At 35.8% G+C, this 18,407-nt stretch overlaps 1 protein-coding gene across 2 annotated transcripts; it reads right to left on the reverse strand.

The window, feature by feature from the left end:
• Positions 1–2,541: 2,541 nt before the first annotated feature.
• On the reverse strand, positions 2,542–11,454 carry LOC129269288 (calcium-binding protein P-like). Of its 2 annotated transcripts, none has more exons than XM_054906773.2 (2): positions 10,701–11,454; positions 2,542–2,940 (listed from the first exon to the last, which is right to left on the reverse strand). In XM_054906773.2, exons 1-2 carry the CDS (start codon positions 10,830–10,832, stop codon positions 2,557–2,559), a joined length of 516 nt encoding a protein of 171 aa, XP_054762748.1. In that variant the 5' UTR covers positions 10,833–11,454; the 3' UTR covers positions 2,542–2,556. The 2 variants fall into 2 exon arrangements, with proteins under 2 accessions (XP_054762748.1, XP_054762747.1); XM_054906772.2 differs by having other exon boundaries at positions 2,542–2,943; positions 10,701–11,451.
• Positions 11,455–18,407: the final 6,953 nt, after the last annotated feature.

Consider the following 18,407-nt stretch of genomic DNA (forward strand, 5'->3'; position numbering starts at 1 on the left):
ACATACATTTACATACAAACAGACAAACTGTCAGACAGAGAGAGAGAAAGAAAGGAGCAAGAGGGGGTAAAAGAAAAGCAATTCGGAAGGTCTACATTATTTTTTCTTTGTCATCTAAAGATTGCTTGGCATTCAATATCACATGTAAAAAAAATATAATGGAAAGTCATCTTGTTTGAGAGCAAGAAAGACGTATTATAAAACATATTCAAATGGTGAAGACTTTTTGGGGGGCTTTTTCAGAGATCAAAGGGGCTGAAAATAAGACCAGATTGAGCAATATTTGCATCATTTCACATAAATCGTAATTGCACTTCTTGTCTCCATCAAATATACTTTAAGCGAGTGAAGTGTGACTTCTAGATTGCTTGTGCTTTATATGTTCAGCAATAATTACCGATATCAAATTTCATGAGCAATAAAACATATTCTGTGAAATTTGCTCAAATGATACTGCTCACACATAATTCACTCTGAGAAAACTAAAAAATGAGAAAGAAGATCGGTACCATATGCTCCTAATTGTATCGCCTATCACCACCTTATCTTTCTGGCAAAAAAATAGATGAAATTTCAGAGGAAGAAGTGATAATGATGCGACGCCAGATGGGAATTATAGCTTTCGTGAGATACATGTACACAGTACTCATCCACTGTGCATTCACAGCTGAAGTTGTATCTATGCTTATATTAAAGCATGTATACCCACCCTCCCCATGTTAGGCATGTGAAGGACCATGCGGAACGAAAGCTGACAGGCACTGGTCACGCCCCAACGGCCAGGCCCTGATCAATTTTTAATCTTGATGGGACGTGCTCCCGACAGGCTGGCTAGCTTTGGAGCAACCAACATTGCCTTCACGCAAGAATTTTTAACCATTCAATTGCAGTTTTCAAAGACGTACAGTACAGGAGCATAAAACAAATGAATGGAAAAGTGTTAATTACATAACTTTTATGACAGAGCATTGGAAAAACAGACCATGGATGTTCTAGCATTGAGTAAGAAATTTTTAAAGCTAGACATCATTTGTATATGTATGTTAGGCTTTTGAAATGGCAATGAAGGAAAAGAAAGCAGTTGGAGATGATCCGCTCCAGAAATCGAATTTCCGGGTATTAATTAGATGTACTCAATTCTCCATCACATACCCAGAGAGTGTGACAACTAATACCAGGCCGTTGAAAGACTCCTGCAGGCAAGGCATCTGCTTGTATAATTCTCCCACTTTATTTCATTAAACAGAAAAGAGTCTGGTTTTACTCTATGACAAAACATGCTAATCCCAAGCAACCCCCCATGCACAAATACAAAATAATAATGAAAAACATATCCATTCTTCTTAATTTATTTTCTTATTCATATGTTTTACTCCCAAAAGCAATGCTAAAAATACTTATCTTCAAAGTTCAAAGTATAGGCCCTAAAGACTATCTCTTTTACAAATAAATAACAAATCAAAAGTTCAACACTAATATTGACTTTGTTTTTGTAATAAAAAATCAGTTAAACATCTTTACAACTGGCTTCACTTTTATAAAAATTACAAAGACTGTTTAGTCTATAATATACTAAAGAAAGAAGAAATATTTGTGTTTAGCAAATTTATATGAAAGTACTAACAAATCAGCATAACAATTTTTTTCAAATAAAATTGCATACATGAAAAAGGAGCCAAATCCTTCATGTTTGGATAGCTGTTGTTGTGAGCAATGCTTAGACAGCCACATCAAAGTGGGTATCAACAGTCTTCAATCAATACCATTTTGGCGTGTTTGGTTGCATTTTATGAACTCTCTTCACAAGAAAAGAGAAAGCAGTTTTAGGGCTGTAAAGTAAAGCGGCCGCGGCGATTAAGTGTCGACTTAATTGGCTCTTGACATCTCTGAGCCACGCAGCCGAACCCTCGCTCCAAGCCAATGTTTCCAAACTTACTCCCTTGGAGGAGATGGAACTTGAAGCGCCTGACCTCACGGACACCAGAATGTCCATCATGCTCATGCTGGAAAATATTCTGTCAATTATTGCTATTGAAGACAGAAAAATATGGACAAGAGCTATGGATTCAGATAATTCTGTCTTCTTCCCTTCTTCAAAATTAAGCCTTGAATTATATATATATATATATGTATATATATATATATATATATATATCTTTTTACATCTGCGTTTTATGCGAATTTCTTTGTCTGTTTTTAATGTTCGAAATGCGCCTTAACGCCCTCTACCTTCGACTTAACGTGTAAATGTGTATTATAACGGAACAAACCCATTCAAAAACTCGCCCTTACGTAGGATGTATGCATATATAAATATATATATTCAGAGCAAGGAAATGCCCAAATGACTTGATCCTTTAAAAGCATCTTCAATAGAAGCAACTTTCCAAATTACATGTATATCATATTTTCCATAATATTTTGAATTTTCAAATTTTCTCTATATCTTGACTAGAGGTCCCAAAATCAAAAAGATTTGCAATCAATCACAAACTTGCAATGCCCAATCAGAATGGTACTGCAATACCCAGTAACCAATCAAAATTGCTATGTTTGCTATTGATCACAAACCTTTTTATTCTGGTGAGGTTTGTTACTTACAGGCTGAGGACTAAGAAGGTTTGGTTGTGACGTTGCGCCGGCCTGTTCCGCTCCGGCCTGTGCTGCTGCGGCTGCTGCCTGTGCTTGTGAGAACTGTTCTGCTGTCTGCGTGTATCCCGGTGGCACTTCGCCCGGTTGTGAGTATGCTGCTTGTATCGCTACTGGTTGCTCTCCTGGCTGGGTCTGAGGTACTGGGGCTGGTGCAGGTGGATAGGCAGCTGGAGGTTGGCCACCAGGAGGGGCCTGTTGGTATGGTTCCAGACCATTCTGAGGGGCAAACTGAGGTTGGTAGATGGACCCTGGTGGAAGCTGGGGCTGCCCTGCCATCATGTGTGGGTGCTGCTGTAAAGATAAAATAAAATAAGAAATCAACATCATTTTTCATCATTACAATCACGTTTTACACAACCTCCCTTTTTTTCTTTTTTTGGACATTCTACTAGAGAGAGGTCCAAACATCAAAGGCATTTGTAGGTGCCACTTTCCATCAATCTTATAGTAAGTACATGTACCTGTATAATGTTTTTTCTTTGTAAACTGAAATAAAGGATAACAAAGTAAAAAAACATTCATAATTTGTTGAGAGAGTTATCAAGTACAAAGGTTTCACGAATGCTTCAGCTTGAAGCTGAACTGTTATTCTCTGTGACTTCTGTTTGATGCTCAGTGATGACCAAAAAAAATGGGTAATTACGCAGTTCAAGTCAAAAGCTATTTCAAAGTTTGATAACAAACAAGAAGAGGCATGAAGCAGAAATGAAGAAAGAAATATGAAATATGCAATTTTAAAAGGGGAAATCCGGAAATGTAACAATTTCCACTTTAGATAAGTTACTTCCTATAACCTTGAACATAATTTACATACAATGCTTGACCTGGTATGATCCATGGCCCCAAAATAAAATTAATTATGAGAAAAGGAAATGACCCGATGTCTCTTGGTATGGAGGCAATGACACCTCAGCGATCTAAGAATTGTCTTTAATCACTAAGGAAGAATGGGTAAAGTACTACATGTAGGATAGACCGATCTTCTAAATTAGGAACAGCTAATGAATGCATATCAAACAGTGATATTAAAAATGTACATGCTTAACTTCACTATTAATGTTCCTTCTTACAACCTCTTCATCATAGCAATTAGCACAAGGTAATTAATATCCTCTCTGCCTGGTAAACAAGTTGTTAATGACATCCACAGGTCCTAATATTGCATATCCTCTCAACACCTTCTGCAAATGTTAACCTTTACCCTCTTCCCCACAATTCTCATGAAGTCAATTGACTACTAGCAACAAATTTTTGGGAAAAAATCGAAGAGCAAAAAACGTAGTGACATAACAAGAAATGGTAGTGAATTGTTTTACATCTGCCAGATAATGAATAGGCCTATCTATCATAGTTTATCTGCTAACATATGTGGTATCATTTCCATCCAGGAGGGTGATAGTTACACCGATGCGAACAAACCACAGAATCAACCAGAAAGCAGCATTTGTAAAATCACAATGCTTTCTATTTCTAACAAACTGATGAGACATGGTCGTGTTTATGGTCACAGCACTGGAATAAGTATATGCTGCCCTCTATTGGGCAATACACTACAGTGACTGTGGTACTCCAGAGACGATGATACTGCCAGACGGCTACGTAGGTGGTGTTTAATGCAAAAGCAATGAACATGACACCAGGGCTGCTTTAGAACTGTCTATTTTTAAGACAGTTGGTATGTTGGTAGTCGCCATTCTCTATTCTTGTGTCTAAATCTTGTGATGAGGAATGCCTTTTGATTGGGGATAAACGACACACATAGCTGACATTACGCCAATCATGGCTGGAATGCTTGCATGTTGAATTCATAAAGGGGGCATGATGAATGAAATAGAATCTGAATATATAAGGCATAACTATAATCAAGATGAAAAATATAAATTTCAACATGATCCTTGTCATGTTTTATCATACATGTATTCCTAATCTAGAGAAGATATTAACACATTGGGTGACTTCAAATTCAGTGTTGACTTCCTGGTGTTGGTGTGATGTTAAATTTTCCATCGCCATTGCACCTCACTTTGAATGACATTGGTCTGGAGACAAATCTCACAAGATGTCAATGATGTAATATATAAACTCATAGTTGTTTTTGTGGCTACAAGGTCGGCAGGGAAGGCAAACTGAGTTGTACCATCAACACCAGCACCAACACTTGATTTGAAATCATATATTGCAAGAGTACCACATGAATTGAAAGTTGAAAAGAGGGAGGGGAAGGGAGGGGGTGACAAAATTGGGGAGGGTATAGTAAACAAGAACAAGAATAAGACAATTGGTAAATAAAACATAGAAGAAACAAGATATATACATGTACATACATACATAACAATAACAAAGAGAGAGGGAAAGAAAAAACAATGATCGCAAGATAGCGAGAGAGTGAGAGTAAGAGCAAGAGAGAGGGGGTGGACATATTGTATATTATACACACATACATATCATACAAATAAGTAGACATCTTTAAATTAAAATATTACTGAGATGAACAAAAATCAAATATATGTCCTCAATTGAAGCACATTTACAATGTACATGCAAGTCGATGGAAAACAACTCCAAAATAAAAATGGAAGCACTTTCTAAAATATGATGGTACAAATAAATATCAGGACTTCCCTTCTTCCTTTAACAAAGTCTACGCATACCTCAAAAATTTGTATAAATGCTTCATGGCCTCATCAGTGTTTACCTACTCTCCGCATATATTATCCCAGTTTATTCAAAATACATTGAATACATACTAGTACATAAGGGGGTAGAGTATCTAGGTTTGATATCCCTTGAAACAAATAAAACTAGAAAAAATTACTCCAGAATTTTAATCATCATGGCGACTTCTTTCATTACCAAATATTTGGAAAAAGAAAATTTTAAAAGACCCTCATAAACGATTACATTAGAGAAAAAAAAAACGATGCAAGCCTGTACATGTATGTTCTCAGCTTGCTTCAGTAATATCGCAAGAGGTTGTGTATTTACAGATGAGCCTAATGTAATTTGGATGGATGAGAGTTGCACTAATTACTGAACAGAGCGAGCAAATGAGATGGTTTTGGGCACAAAGGTGGATGTCAGGTATACTGTATGAATGTTTGTCAACGTATCATATCATTGATAGATAATGGAATACACTTCAATACATCCACCTGGATGGATTTCCTTACATGAATGGATGATCACAAAATGTGATGGATGAAATTAATAACATGACAAGATCAAGGCAAAGGCAATCACTAGAGATAAGCGGAGACCAGCTAGAGATCTTTGACAACATTCATCGCAATTTATGATTGATGCGTGCCGCATGGTTTTTAATCTATTCCTGCACTTGCGGTGATAGCAAGCATTAATCAGATGATCATTTACTTGATTGGTGATGACTCTACCGCGAGCAAAGGCATAGAGACTAGGGTGACTTCATGTCACACACTCATGTTGAATATCTTCATGACATAGCATCCTCATCAAAAATATATTTCAAATAGTTAAAACATCATAACTAAGGAGCCGTGTCTGACATATGGCACAAATGGTCAAAAATAGGAACAAGAAATTCCAGAGATCGTTCACGGGGCAAATACATTCAGATGGAAAAGCCATTACCTTCTCCGTACGCTAATGAAAAGACGACGCCCGTTGCCACGCTTGCCAGACGACACTATGACCAATCACCAACGGGTGATGTTATCGTTAAACGGGAATATTAAAATGAAATCTCAACAGAAGGGCAGCAGATGACGACCTCGTGGAAGGACAACTGCGATTAACGCCAGCATCCGCTTTAAAAGACCAACACCAACTTGACGATCAATGTAAGAATACCATCTTGAGATACCACCATCATCTTAAGAATAGTGGTCGTAGTAGGAGGATGATGATGATGGTAGGGAGATGCAACTAAAATGATGGTTACGGATTAAGGTTAGGATGTCAAAAGAAGCTGGAGAGAGGCCTCAATGACAGATTTACAGACTTAGGAAGCGAGTATAAGAGTACGAAGGTGTCACAGTCATCGAACACGCTCCGCTAAGGTTTGGACGAAGAACCACTGTGGTGTGACAGCCAACCCAACATGCTTCACTGCCCACTTTAATTTGCAAATGTTACCCATCCATAAGGAGTCTTTTCTCTCTCCCTATCTCATCCCGCCTGACCCTATCTTATTGGTATCCACATCACTTGCACACACGGCGAGTGAGAAAACTGAAATGATAAGATGAAAGACTAATTACCCTCTGCTCGGCAGGATGCATTTATATTAGATGTTTACAAGATGCATACTGAAATATAACCAAATTCCGGGCATATAACGCAGCTTTGACAGAAAATTTCCACATTATTTATTAAGAAATTATTAAAATTTTAATTCTTACTTTTACTTGAATCCTGGCACAAAACTATACCGGTAATATTCACACCGTTTTCATCAATCAATTAATTTCAAAATACGTGTTGGTAACATGTCTGTTGACTCATGTAGAGTACGGTACACAAATAACAGTGTATGCAGCACACCTGTGTCTTCTATTATAATCAAAAGTCATTTCCTAATTAATAACTCTGAAATCATATTATCCTGCTAATTCATTATCATCAATTTGTAATAGCTTAATATAACTTGATTCATAACAATGCTAATTCATATAATTACCCTGATATTATTGAATGAAGTGCATCTCCTGAAATTGATTTATGAAAATTTGATTACACTGTTATCAGGTGCAAACTTGCTAAGGGAAATCTACATCTGCAATCTACACCCGTAGAATCTATGACATGAATATCCAGGGTAGACTCTATATGGCATGGAAAGTTGGAAACCTTTATAATTTGATTTCATGGATATTTTTTCGTTAACAAATATGCAATTAATTTAATTTTGTTCTAGCATTGCTAATATACAATGCAGGCCCACTCTATTATCATTAGAGCTGAATTAGCTTTTAAAAATAGTTCAAACTTCAAAATTTACCCCTTATCAAAGTATGGACTTACTAATATTTTCTGTTATGTTATATCATATATTTTCCCCTGGCTATGAACCAGTGATCCCAACCCCCCATGAGAATTCAATAGCAACATCTGACCAATGTACTACCATAGGCTAAATATATACAAATTATCATGTAACCACTTTATCTACATGTACTGGTACATATACATCTTATGCCCCCTTCAAAGGCCTTTCCATTGTAATTACTATGCAAAACATGGAAGAGAAACATTCAATAATGCATAGTCAATTATATTACTCATGCATAAAGGCCATGTGAAGTGAGGATAAGATGTCACATTTTATATCTGCATTTATTCATTGAGACGTACAGTATTTAGTGCCATGTCTACTGCTTGACGAAACTGTGTTTTGCTACAGATTTTTTGGAGGTAATCCATTTCATGCCTATCAGATATCATTTTGTTACTTAGACATACAGTAGTGTATGTAATCATTGATCTACTCAATTTAAAAATTGCCTGATAACTACTTAAATGTTGTTAAGCCTCGAATACATTAATGCAGAAATATATGGTATTTCACTTTTTTAAATAAAAATCAGATGAAAGAAATGACAAAAAATACACTAAAAAAGTGCAATTAAGAGTTTGAAATTGGTTAAACTTTCTTCAAAGTCCTAAAAACAAAATGCAGACGATGTACAAATATGAATTGCTATGTGTCACTTCCTTGTTGCTATGGTAACCAGCAAAGTATTTGGCAAACTGAATATTTTTTAATGTTATTCCATTCAACAGACAGTCCTAAAAATATGAAGACATGACAATATCCTGAACTTACAATGTAGGAAATGACACAGAAGATAATTATTATCACTTCATTAAACATTTGATTCCATAAAACAGCTGTTTTGACATTTCGTTTTCAATTTATTTTTTCCCACAACACCTTACAATTTCAGAAACCTGGGTTAGGCTAGATGTACAATTGTACATTACTTCAGTTCTGCAAATACATGTAATGCGAAAATACTGGCTTATAAAGCTAAAAAGGCAGTTCTATCAGTGTTTTGAACATCTCAACTGGAACACTTAAAAAAATAAAAACAGTTGAAATTCTGGATCAGTCAAACTGCCCATCACTTCAACCCCGAGGGCTCCAACACTCAAATAAAGACTCAACAGAAAAAGTAAATACATTAGTCTATAGAAAGCTAAAGACAGGGCAGTGTACACAAATTTTTTTATTGTAGCCAGTTTATTTGGAGCTTCCATTTTCCTCCTGTTCATTTACAGTATCTTGTTCTGATGCATGAATGGGGCAGATAAACATGCATAGGAACACCAGAGTAGTCTGTGTTATAAACATACATAAATTTCTAAGAACTACAATAGCACATGTATTAGCCTTAATTCTTCTACACATATAGAGACTATTTATGGTATTATGATTTTCTAAGAACTGTTCATTATTATAATTATTATTATTATTACACAAATTTTATTCACATTTTCTTTCAGGTAATTATTGTCATTTTATTCTTCTGAAGTGGGGAAGTGTTGCATGAAATAAATTTTGTCCTACATGTATACTTAGTTTTAATGTGTACCCCATGGAAGAACAGTATTGTCATGTTGACAAAACTGAATATGAGCTATCCATCCGTTTTGCTTTTTTTCTATACGGAAAATAAATACTATATTATACTACTATACTATAATATCATGAAGCAAGCTAATAAAAGATGAACACCTGAAATCTAAATTTAAAATGTTTATTAAATAGGCCTACTCTAACAATATTCTCACATACATGTACATGTACATAGTGCAAATACTTAATCACAAAAAACAGAGCCATTATTTATGATCATTATCTCTTGCCCTGCAATCAGCAATCACATGACCATTCTTGTAGGGGAATGTATGGTAAAAAAAATGCTAATACATCTTTAGCGTAATATCTACGTATCTTTGTTATACCAAAAAACAACGAAGCTAATGATGATTTAACCTACAGGCGACAGAGGAAGAGGAAACACGGTATTAGCTTCAGTGTAATGACCCAAGAATTCAACAGGAAATAAGCAATATAAAGGCTCTACATTTTACTAATGCTTTACACCATAGCATTGAGTGGACCGACATTTGTATCAGTATGCTTAATAATGTACATAAATTACAGTGCACATACATTGTGTACATACTTTTATTACAGCAAAACAGGAAAGAAGTATGAAAGTTCAACTACATGTACATACTGTGCACTTGTAGGGCTTAAGTGTAATACTATGAGAAAGTATACTTACTATAAAGAGGACTAAAAGGAAAGGGGATAAAAAAGCACTCTTTTCACTTCTCATGGCCCATTGTATGCACAATTCCCGTCCCACAAATATGACTTTGTCTCCTATGCTCAGGCATTTTTTTGGGGGGGGGGGGGGTGTCTTCTCTAAAAACTTACAAAAATGAATCTAATAAAAAAAAAACAGGGATATGGATAGCAGGAAACTATTTCCTTTTATATGTCAATCGCAGAGAGGAGAAGTGAGAGATAGTGTTAACGATGTACTTCAAGTTTAAAATAAATCCTGTAAAATTTTTGAACATGGAAATGCAAGGAGATACTTCTGACTGCAGGCAGTGCATTAATGAAATGAAACTGTAGGGACATCGCAGAAATAAGAAACGGGTGGAGGATTATATAAACACTTTAGGGAAGTCTATGATATTTTGTCTCTCTCTATCTTTTATTGGTCCAGAAGAAATCAAATGCAGTATTCCTTACTGCTCTATGATGTGCAGAATAGCATCAAACTCGATATATTTTAATTTAAAAAAAATGATTTTAGACTAGAGTTGATAAAAGTTATAACCAGCAAATGTTTTGAGTAATTTGCAATACAGTAAATCAAGCACCCATAATATTATCAAAACTTCTAGTTCCAATGAAAGAAAGGATTTATTTCTTGAATGTTTTAGCAACACTACATGTACCAGTGGGTGATTTTAGAATATAAAATGCTAGAAAATAAAGTGAATATTTAAGGCTTAAACATAAAAACAAATGAAGATTTGAACATTACCATTGTTACATAATCCATTGCTTCATGCATCTCTGGCATATAGTCTAGACCGGCTGGTGGACACTGTGCATAGTATACCATTGGCATGGGCGAATTGGAGGCTGGGGTATGGGGATGCACTGCAGCATTCATGGTGGTAAATTTCAAAATAGGGGAAATCCCTACAAACAGGTGCAGTAGAGAGAAAGTTCAAAAGAGGACACGATGTCCCTTGGTTGCTTCGCCTGGGAAAATACTGATTGAGCTGGAAAAGATAAGTTACTTTCTTAAATCAAAAAGATGATGTTGATGCATAAAATCCAGAGTTCTAAGAAGTTGACATCATGTACGCAAAATGGCCACAAATGTAGGCACTGCTGGTTGGCATTCAAAAAATCAAATAAATCCTACAACATCCAGGAGTATATGGTCCACAGGTTTATCTGCAATATGCATCCATATCCAAAAACAAAGAGGAATATACATGTATCATAAGTGTAGAACCTCAAAATGATGTCTGGAGTTCAAGAAATACAATGCATCAAAATTGAAACACAGCTAAAATGTTTTAAACACAGGTGTGATTCCAAATCCAGAATGTAAATTAGATCAGATTTTTTGTAACAACTTGAGTAGCCTTTCCTTGGGGGGATCCAATGATGAGAATGACTAGTCCGAGATTGTTTGCCAAACTTATCTATCTCTGAAAAGAGGGGGCTGGGGAACCAGGACTGATCAAACAGGTCTAACTGTTATCCTTCTTTTGTCTAAAGAAAGGAGCTTTACTGAGGAAGGGCTGGTACTGAATAAGACAATAGAGAGGGGAAGGGGGGGGGGGAGACAATAGGCACACACAGACTCAGTGTGTATTGTGTGTTTGAGGAAGGGGGCAATGAATGTAGGGTCAGGGGCTCATTTGCATATCAACTCACTTCAAAAAGAGTATCCTAATAGGAGATTTATCAACACTTCCTGAGAAAGGTGCACTATTTGTTCTTTGTGTCTTTTTGCTTTGATCTACAGGTCCCTTTGTGAGGCAGGATGTTAACAGTTAATGGAAGAAAAAAGCTTGAGTGCTTTTAATAGCACTGGTTTTGTATAGAGGCTACTGTCTATGGAGAATGATACTATGTACCTGTTGTGTGTTGATAACAGCTTGGTATGGATATTAAAGTGAAGCAGGAAAAAAAATAAAAGTGGTCAAGTTTATCAGCTGAAAAATCTCTAATGCAGGAAGTTGTCAAATTGGCATCAGAAGGAAATGGGCAATGACAGATATGGATTTAAATATTCATGCACTCGTAGAGTTCAAAAGGTGATTCTAACCTCATGGGGAAACTTGTCCTGAAATATACACAGCTTTGAAATAATATACAGTATGTTTTTTTATTTGATGTAGTATGGAATATGAATATGTTTGCTTTTATCCCTTTGATCATTTTGTCTTAATTTCATTTGATTCAAAAGAGAGTACAATTTGATTTCTTCTGTAACTGCATTTTTTTGCAAGAATATTTTATACAAAGTGATATGATCAACTTTCAGTAAAGGGCACTTAAGTGAAATTAGCATAGAAATATAAGATCCAGAGGACATCATGGATAGAAGATGAGACAGAAAATGAAAATCATGGAGTGTAAGATTTTTAATGCAAACACGTGCACATTAATACATGTAGCTCTTCACTAAAAGCAGTATGTACTTTTATCATAACCAACCTGAAGCAAAATTTTATGTAAAACGAATGGAGATTTTAGTTTAACCATGGACCTATGTGTAACAATTGCAAAGCTTATAAATACTGTAACCAACCGACCAACAAATACCAAACTATAATAGGTATGCTGAAAAAATCCAGTGTATGATCTGGGTGACATACAAGTAACCTAAGCAAATCTTTAAGAATATACTTAATTTTGTTTGATTTATAGTTACTTGATATACAAGTAGGCATACATGAAGTTGTCACATTCTCATTCCCCCAAGGTCAGATGCTGGGAGACACCATCTCTTTACCATCAAATTCAATCATGAATGCTTTATCAATTATGATTTATATGTTTGCTATTCATAATCACTTCGATATTACCAGCACATCTTAGGCTGATTTATGGGAGATCTATAAGAGCCCCTGTAACAAATGAAAGCAACCTATTTTGGGGTGCGTTTATCCGCCACTTTTTTACCCTAGAATCATGATCTGAATCATGATTCAAATCATGATTCTGCAGAATCACAATTGCGTTTAGTCGAAATTGAATATAATCATGATTAGAATCACAAACATGAAACACGAAAAAAGGGGCGTTTGGAAAGACGTTTCTGCAGAATCACGTACGAAAATGTTCGAATAAACGATATCGTGATTTGAATCATGATTCTATGACCTCACTGTTGTGTCGGACTACTTTCGGTTTGACTCTTGCCTAGCTCAATGCGCTGTATGTACATGAATATGTACTACGCATGCATTTCTTGTCATGTTCAAGCTCTGTGTTGGTCATCGCATCGTCCACTACTTTTCATTTATTGGTCATGTCTTCAACTTCAAGTTCTATAGTAAATGAATTAACTGGACAGACAATTATCTCAGTTGTTGAGTATACAGTATCAATACTAAATTGGATCTACGCTGAAATTCACTTCCGAACACCATTTTGGATAAACTAACAAGATGAATAGAAGCATATGGACCATATATGATAGAGGTAAACAAAATTAGGTATAGACTGAATTCTGGAAGCAAAAGATTTTTCGAGAGCCGAAACACGTGCGAAAAACTTCCTCTGTCAAACTGCGCACTAGTGATGCGCACTGGATTGGCCCGAATCTGAGGAGAAACGGCATTGGAATGAAGGTCGTCTAAACGCTGATTCTGTGATATTGTGATTCATGTTTGTGTTTTGAATCATGATTCAAATCATGATTCAAATCATGATTCTGGCTTGAGGTCGCATAAACGCAGCCTTGGAAGACAAAGTTTGTTTGTTATACAGTAAAAACTATGAAAGCTATATCAAGACTTAAATGTGCACTTTTAAAAGTAAAATTACATTTCAATTATCATATTCATTACATATTTGAACAATGAACAGTATGAACATATTTTCATCAGGTCTATATAACTTCTTTAAGAGTTAAGCTACATCCATCAATAAGAGAACAGCCCAACATCTAAACGGATCCATATATTTTCCATCATCAATCTCACATACTTGACACAAATAAAATACAAAACATGTCAATTGTGCTAGTTTCAAGCATACCACATGCAATTGGAGCAGATTTTTGCAGTGTGCACATCATGGAAAAAAAATACAAGGAAATTTTTCTTAGAAATGAGACAGAAATCGAGGACTTCAAATTACATTATTATTCATCTGAGGTAGATTACAAACACCTCTAATTGCATCGGCAGTCTGTTCTGGAGAGGTCACACGGCTCTTAATTGAATTACAGCAGGCCTGGCGCACTCCAATTAGGTCTATCACCCTCGGCAGGCCCTTTGCCCGCAAGATGGGGTCCGCTAAACCTTTGAATGCCATTAGATAAATTAAATGTCTGCAAGGGATATAACACCGGTGTACTATCATCGTTTTATTTCTTCCTCTTACAAGGGGAGGAGGAAGGATTGTTTATTCCGAAGCATCCTCAATAAACTCGTTCTTTGTTGCAGCTATTAAGTAGTGTGCAGATGGTAGAACATGGTTAGCAAACAAATGAAAAAAATAATTTTACATCTAGATTATGGCAATCCTTCTTCATGTTGTTATTACTTGATCTTGAGAGATCTACTGAACACCTGAGCTCCAGACAAAGGTGAACATAGATGATTAAGAGGGGTGGGGGGGGGGGGTAGAGAGACATAGACAACAAAAGACAGACAGCCAGACAGAGGGGGGGGGGTCAAAAGAAGGAATGAATGAAATGAATGATTAAGCCAAGGTACAATAAAGTTATTACAATTATTATCTATGAATACATTAATCCGTTTTAATCTTAATGTAGAAATGATAAGCCATTATTGGTATTAGAGATGTATTTATACACAAGTCCTAAATGCCTAAGAATCTATGATCTCACTCAGTAGATAATGGCAATGTACCCATCACACTATCAACCTTACCGTGACGTAATCTTCACCCTTACCCTTTTATTAAATAAACCAGGCCTCATCACACCTCGTTCATAAAAGAGAAATAAAAATTATATTCGATACCAAATCAAAACTCTCATTATGCTAGCCTCGACAAGCAACCGGGATTGATCAGAGCCTGTTGAGCCAGAAGAAATCGAACCCCGATCGATACCATGCCCTTCAATATGTAGCTACTGAGGATGACATTGATCTGATGGTAACAATAGCCTATCTCCGTGGTTATGACGATTATTTCTATGGCGTGGAAATCACTATCAGCTTGGCCTGGTAATATCACAGATCGATACCGACTGTTGAAGAGGGCACACACAGCTGATCTAAGTTAGACCGGTCAAACGTAAGCAGGAGTGGAGGTTCTTTGGAGGTGATGTTAGCACACATAGTGAATTGATTGGCTTTAGAAAAATCATTTCAAGATCAAAGAACAGAATGGTCAATTATTGGCTATTGAGGTTATGATCTTGGATGGTTATACACTTCAGAAGGGGTGGGGAAAAGGGGAGGCGAAGGGACATGGGGGCAGGGATGGGTATCTTCTGTCCCTACTCATTTATTTCATTTGAGACATCCTAGTCTAAACGTTCTTCCCAAAATGATCTTGAGTTCTTGACACAGTTGAAAGAGTCTATGAAATGATGGTGGTCTATAAGCATTTCTTCCAAAATTGACCTTGAGTTCTTGATAGTTCTGAAAGACTTGATTAGGTGATAAGAGGTCAATTTACTGTTCTATAATGAAACTTGATAACCCTTACAAAGTTCACAATCCTCCTTTCACACACCCCTTTTAATACATCTTTTTGCACCATCCCCTGGTCTTCTTCAAACCTCAGAAACCATATCATTTCCAGTCAAACTTTTCGAATGGACAGCTGCAAAGATGGACCAATTTAAAGGTAAATGCTAGTTTGGTAACGATATCAAAATGAGTTCGTACAGAATCCAATGAAATGACCACCAAAGTGTCTGTTTGTATAAATAAAACGCATGTGCCAAAGGATTCTGGAAGAAATTGTGTAATTGCTGAGAAATCAGCAAATAAGCACAGGATTCGGGTAGAGCGTCGGGCGCGACGCTCAAAGCAATAATTATACACAGTCCCACGTGCGCTTATCTGTGTTGGGGAAGTTCAGTCTGAACATTTTTCAGCGTAGATTTCAAGATTTCACAAAGTTCAGTTTCCTCGATGATATACTGACAATTAAGCCTGGTTTTACAGACTTTCTCATGAAATCAGTGTTTACTACAACTACTGGAATTTCTCTTTAATAATAAACAGCTGCTTCTTCATAAACATGGAGGTAATTAATAATCAGTATGTAAGTATATCAAGATATTCAAATTACTCTAGAGGGGATACTAAACATTACAACCTCATCATTTGACATATATTACCTCATTTAAGTAAATACCACTTCCATACACTTATCTCCACATACAATATATGTTTTCTCTGCCTCCATCACTTAACATCCAAAGCTCAAACAGTACCTTATCATAAGGGAGGCTTCTGAATTTAGTTTTAGCACCTGAACTGTCACTAACTGTTTGGCAAATATTTAGTCCCAGTGTTTACATTTGAAATGTAACTAAATCGGCAGCAAATGTGTGATGTATCCTCTACTCCCTTCAGGTTGAATTCTCTATTTGGATTGGATGATTCAACAGAAACGGAGAGGGATGGAATACACTATCAAATATTGGACTATTGTCTATTGCCTTTCTTATCCTTGAGATAATATAATTAATAAAGCCATTACAAATATGATGAATTCTTGTCATCTGATACAAAAGAAAATAGACTTTTCTTCTACCACTATTGTCAGAAAATATTTGGTATGATTTAAATTGCGACATTCAATAATGTTTCAAAGATTATTTCAAAGATTTCTTTGAAACGTAAAATCTAAGTGTTTGAAATAATTGCTTTTAATGACATACTTGTAAATATCCTCTCTTCCCAGTAATTTTGATCTGTAGGCCTACTTTGCTGTTGACTGACGGAAAATGATGCTCTGTCTAATAATATTATCAAACAATAAATCAGGAATAATTATTGTTAGAAATGTTTTGTTACAAGCTTTGTTTTTATAATGTGTTATGTTAACACACAATTGTTGTTATGTCTGACTGTTTTTATCCTATCAATACAATACATATTGCATGATCTTTTACGATGGAGTGTTCAAACGACGAACATGGCACACACAAATTAAGTGATATTATTACAACCATTTCTGCGAAATAAATAAATCACGACCTTTGGCTTCACGTCCACAAACAATCGTCTTTTACACGACCGTCTCACGTACAACAGACACCACATCACACTTTCTTGTCTTCTTAGCCAAACCAAGATGGGTCTGTCACAACCATGCAGTGTTTGACTATGGCACAAGATATCCCTCAGTCTTTCCATTCCGCTGTGTTTGCAGCGCCACTTAACAGAAGGAGACTGCCTTATTTGACGATGAGGGAGAGAGCTTCTATTTGGATATTTTATGACTTTGGTGTGAACATTATTGCCTTTCACCCTCTTGGCCTCGCAGAGTCTTGGTCTTTCCGTCAGCTCTAAGCAAGATAGGCATTAGCTCATATACATGGAGTAAAGATTTAATGTCCTTTTAGCATTCAGAAATTGATTTGATATAACACATATAGGCTCATAGAGGATATGTTGCTATTTAGATTTAGAAGTTTACAAACTCACATACTTATATATTAAACTTAAGGGGAAATCCACATTGTGGCTGATCAGTAAATTTGCACTAAGTGAAGCACAATAAAAGTTTAGAAGGCTCTGACTTCATTCTTAAAATTGTGATTAATCGAATGAATGACTCACTGACAAATAAGTGAGATACCCTGCAGCTTTAGGTACATTAAATATTCAATTATTTTACTATCAAATCCTTCTGATTCAGTTTTTTCAATATCAGGGGCAACTCTCTATTTAAAGCCCTTACAATTCTCAGTAGATTATTCATGATGGAATATCACAGGTCCCAGTTAATATTTCATTATATTTCATTGGTGATGGAGATGTTAATGGAGTGTGCATGGCTTTTGGGGGGCATTAAGAGAAACTGTTTTCTGAAAATCACACCTTCAAAATGGATCCCAAGATAATATGATATTACTCCTTTTAGATAGTTGCCTATCACACTTTTACTCTTGAGCAATATAAAACTATTACATTACATTTACTGATTTTGTTCATGATACTGTAGGTTAATATCTATTTCTTTCATTGATATAAGTTGTGTGAAGGAAAACAAAACAGATAAAATCCTGTTCTGAATAATATACCCCTGTGTTTCTAATCAAATAATAATCTAACACCTTCAATTATTTTCTAAAGTGAATAAACCATATGATGGTATGCCACTTTTCCAAAAAACATTCTATTTACCATTGTTTAGAAGGCAAACATGTAAATTGCTCAAGACCAATGATCAAATATTTCTTGGTTATTTTTAGGCATTAAATGAATTATTCATTAAATACGCAGAAGCCACCTACCTAATCAGCCAACCTCTTCTTGAAATGTGCATCATTTATATGGGGGAA

The sequence above is a fragment of the Lytechinus pictus genome, chromosome 10, assembly GCF_037042905.1.
Source record: "Lytechinus pictus isolate F3 Inbred chromosome 10, Lp3.0, whole genome shotgun sequence".
In the NCBI taxonomy this organism is placed as follows: Eukaryota; Metazoa; Echinodermata; class Echinoidea; order Temnopleuroida; family Toxopneustidae; genus Lytechinus; species Lytechinus pictus.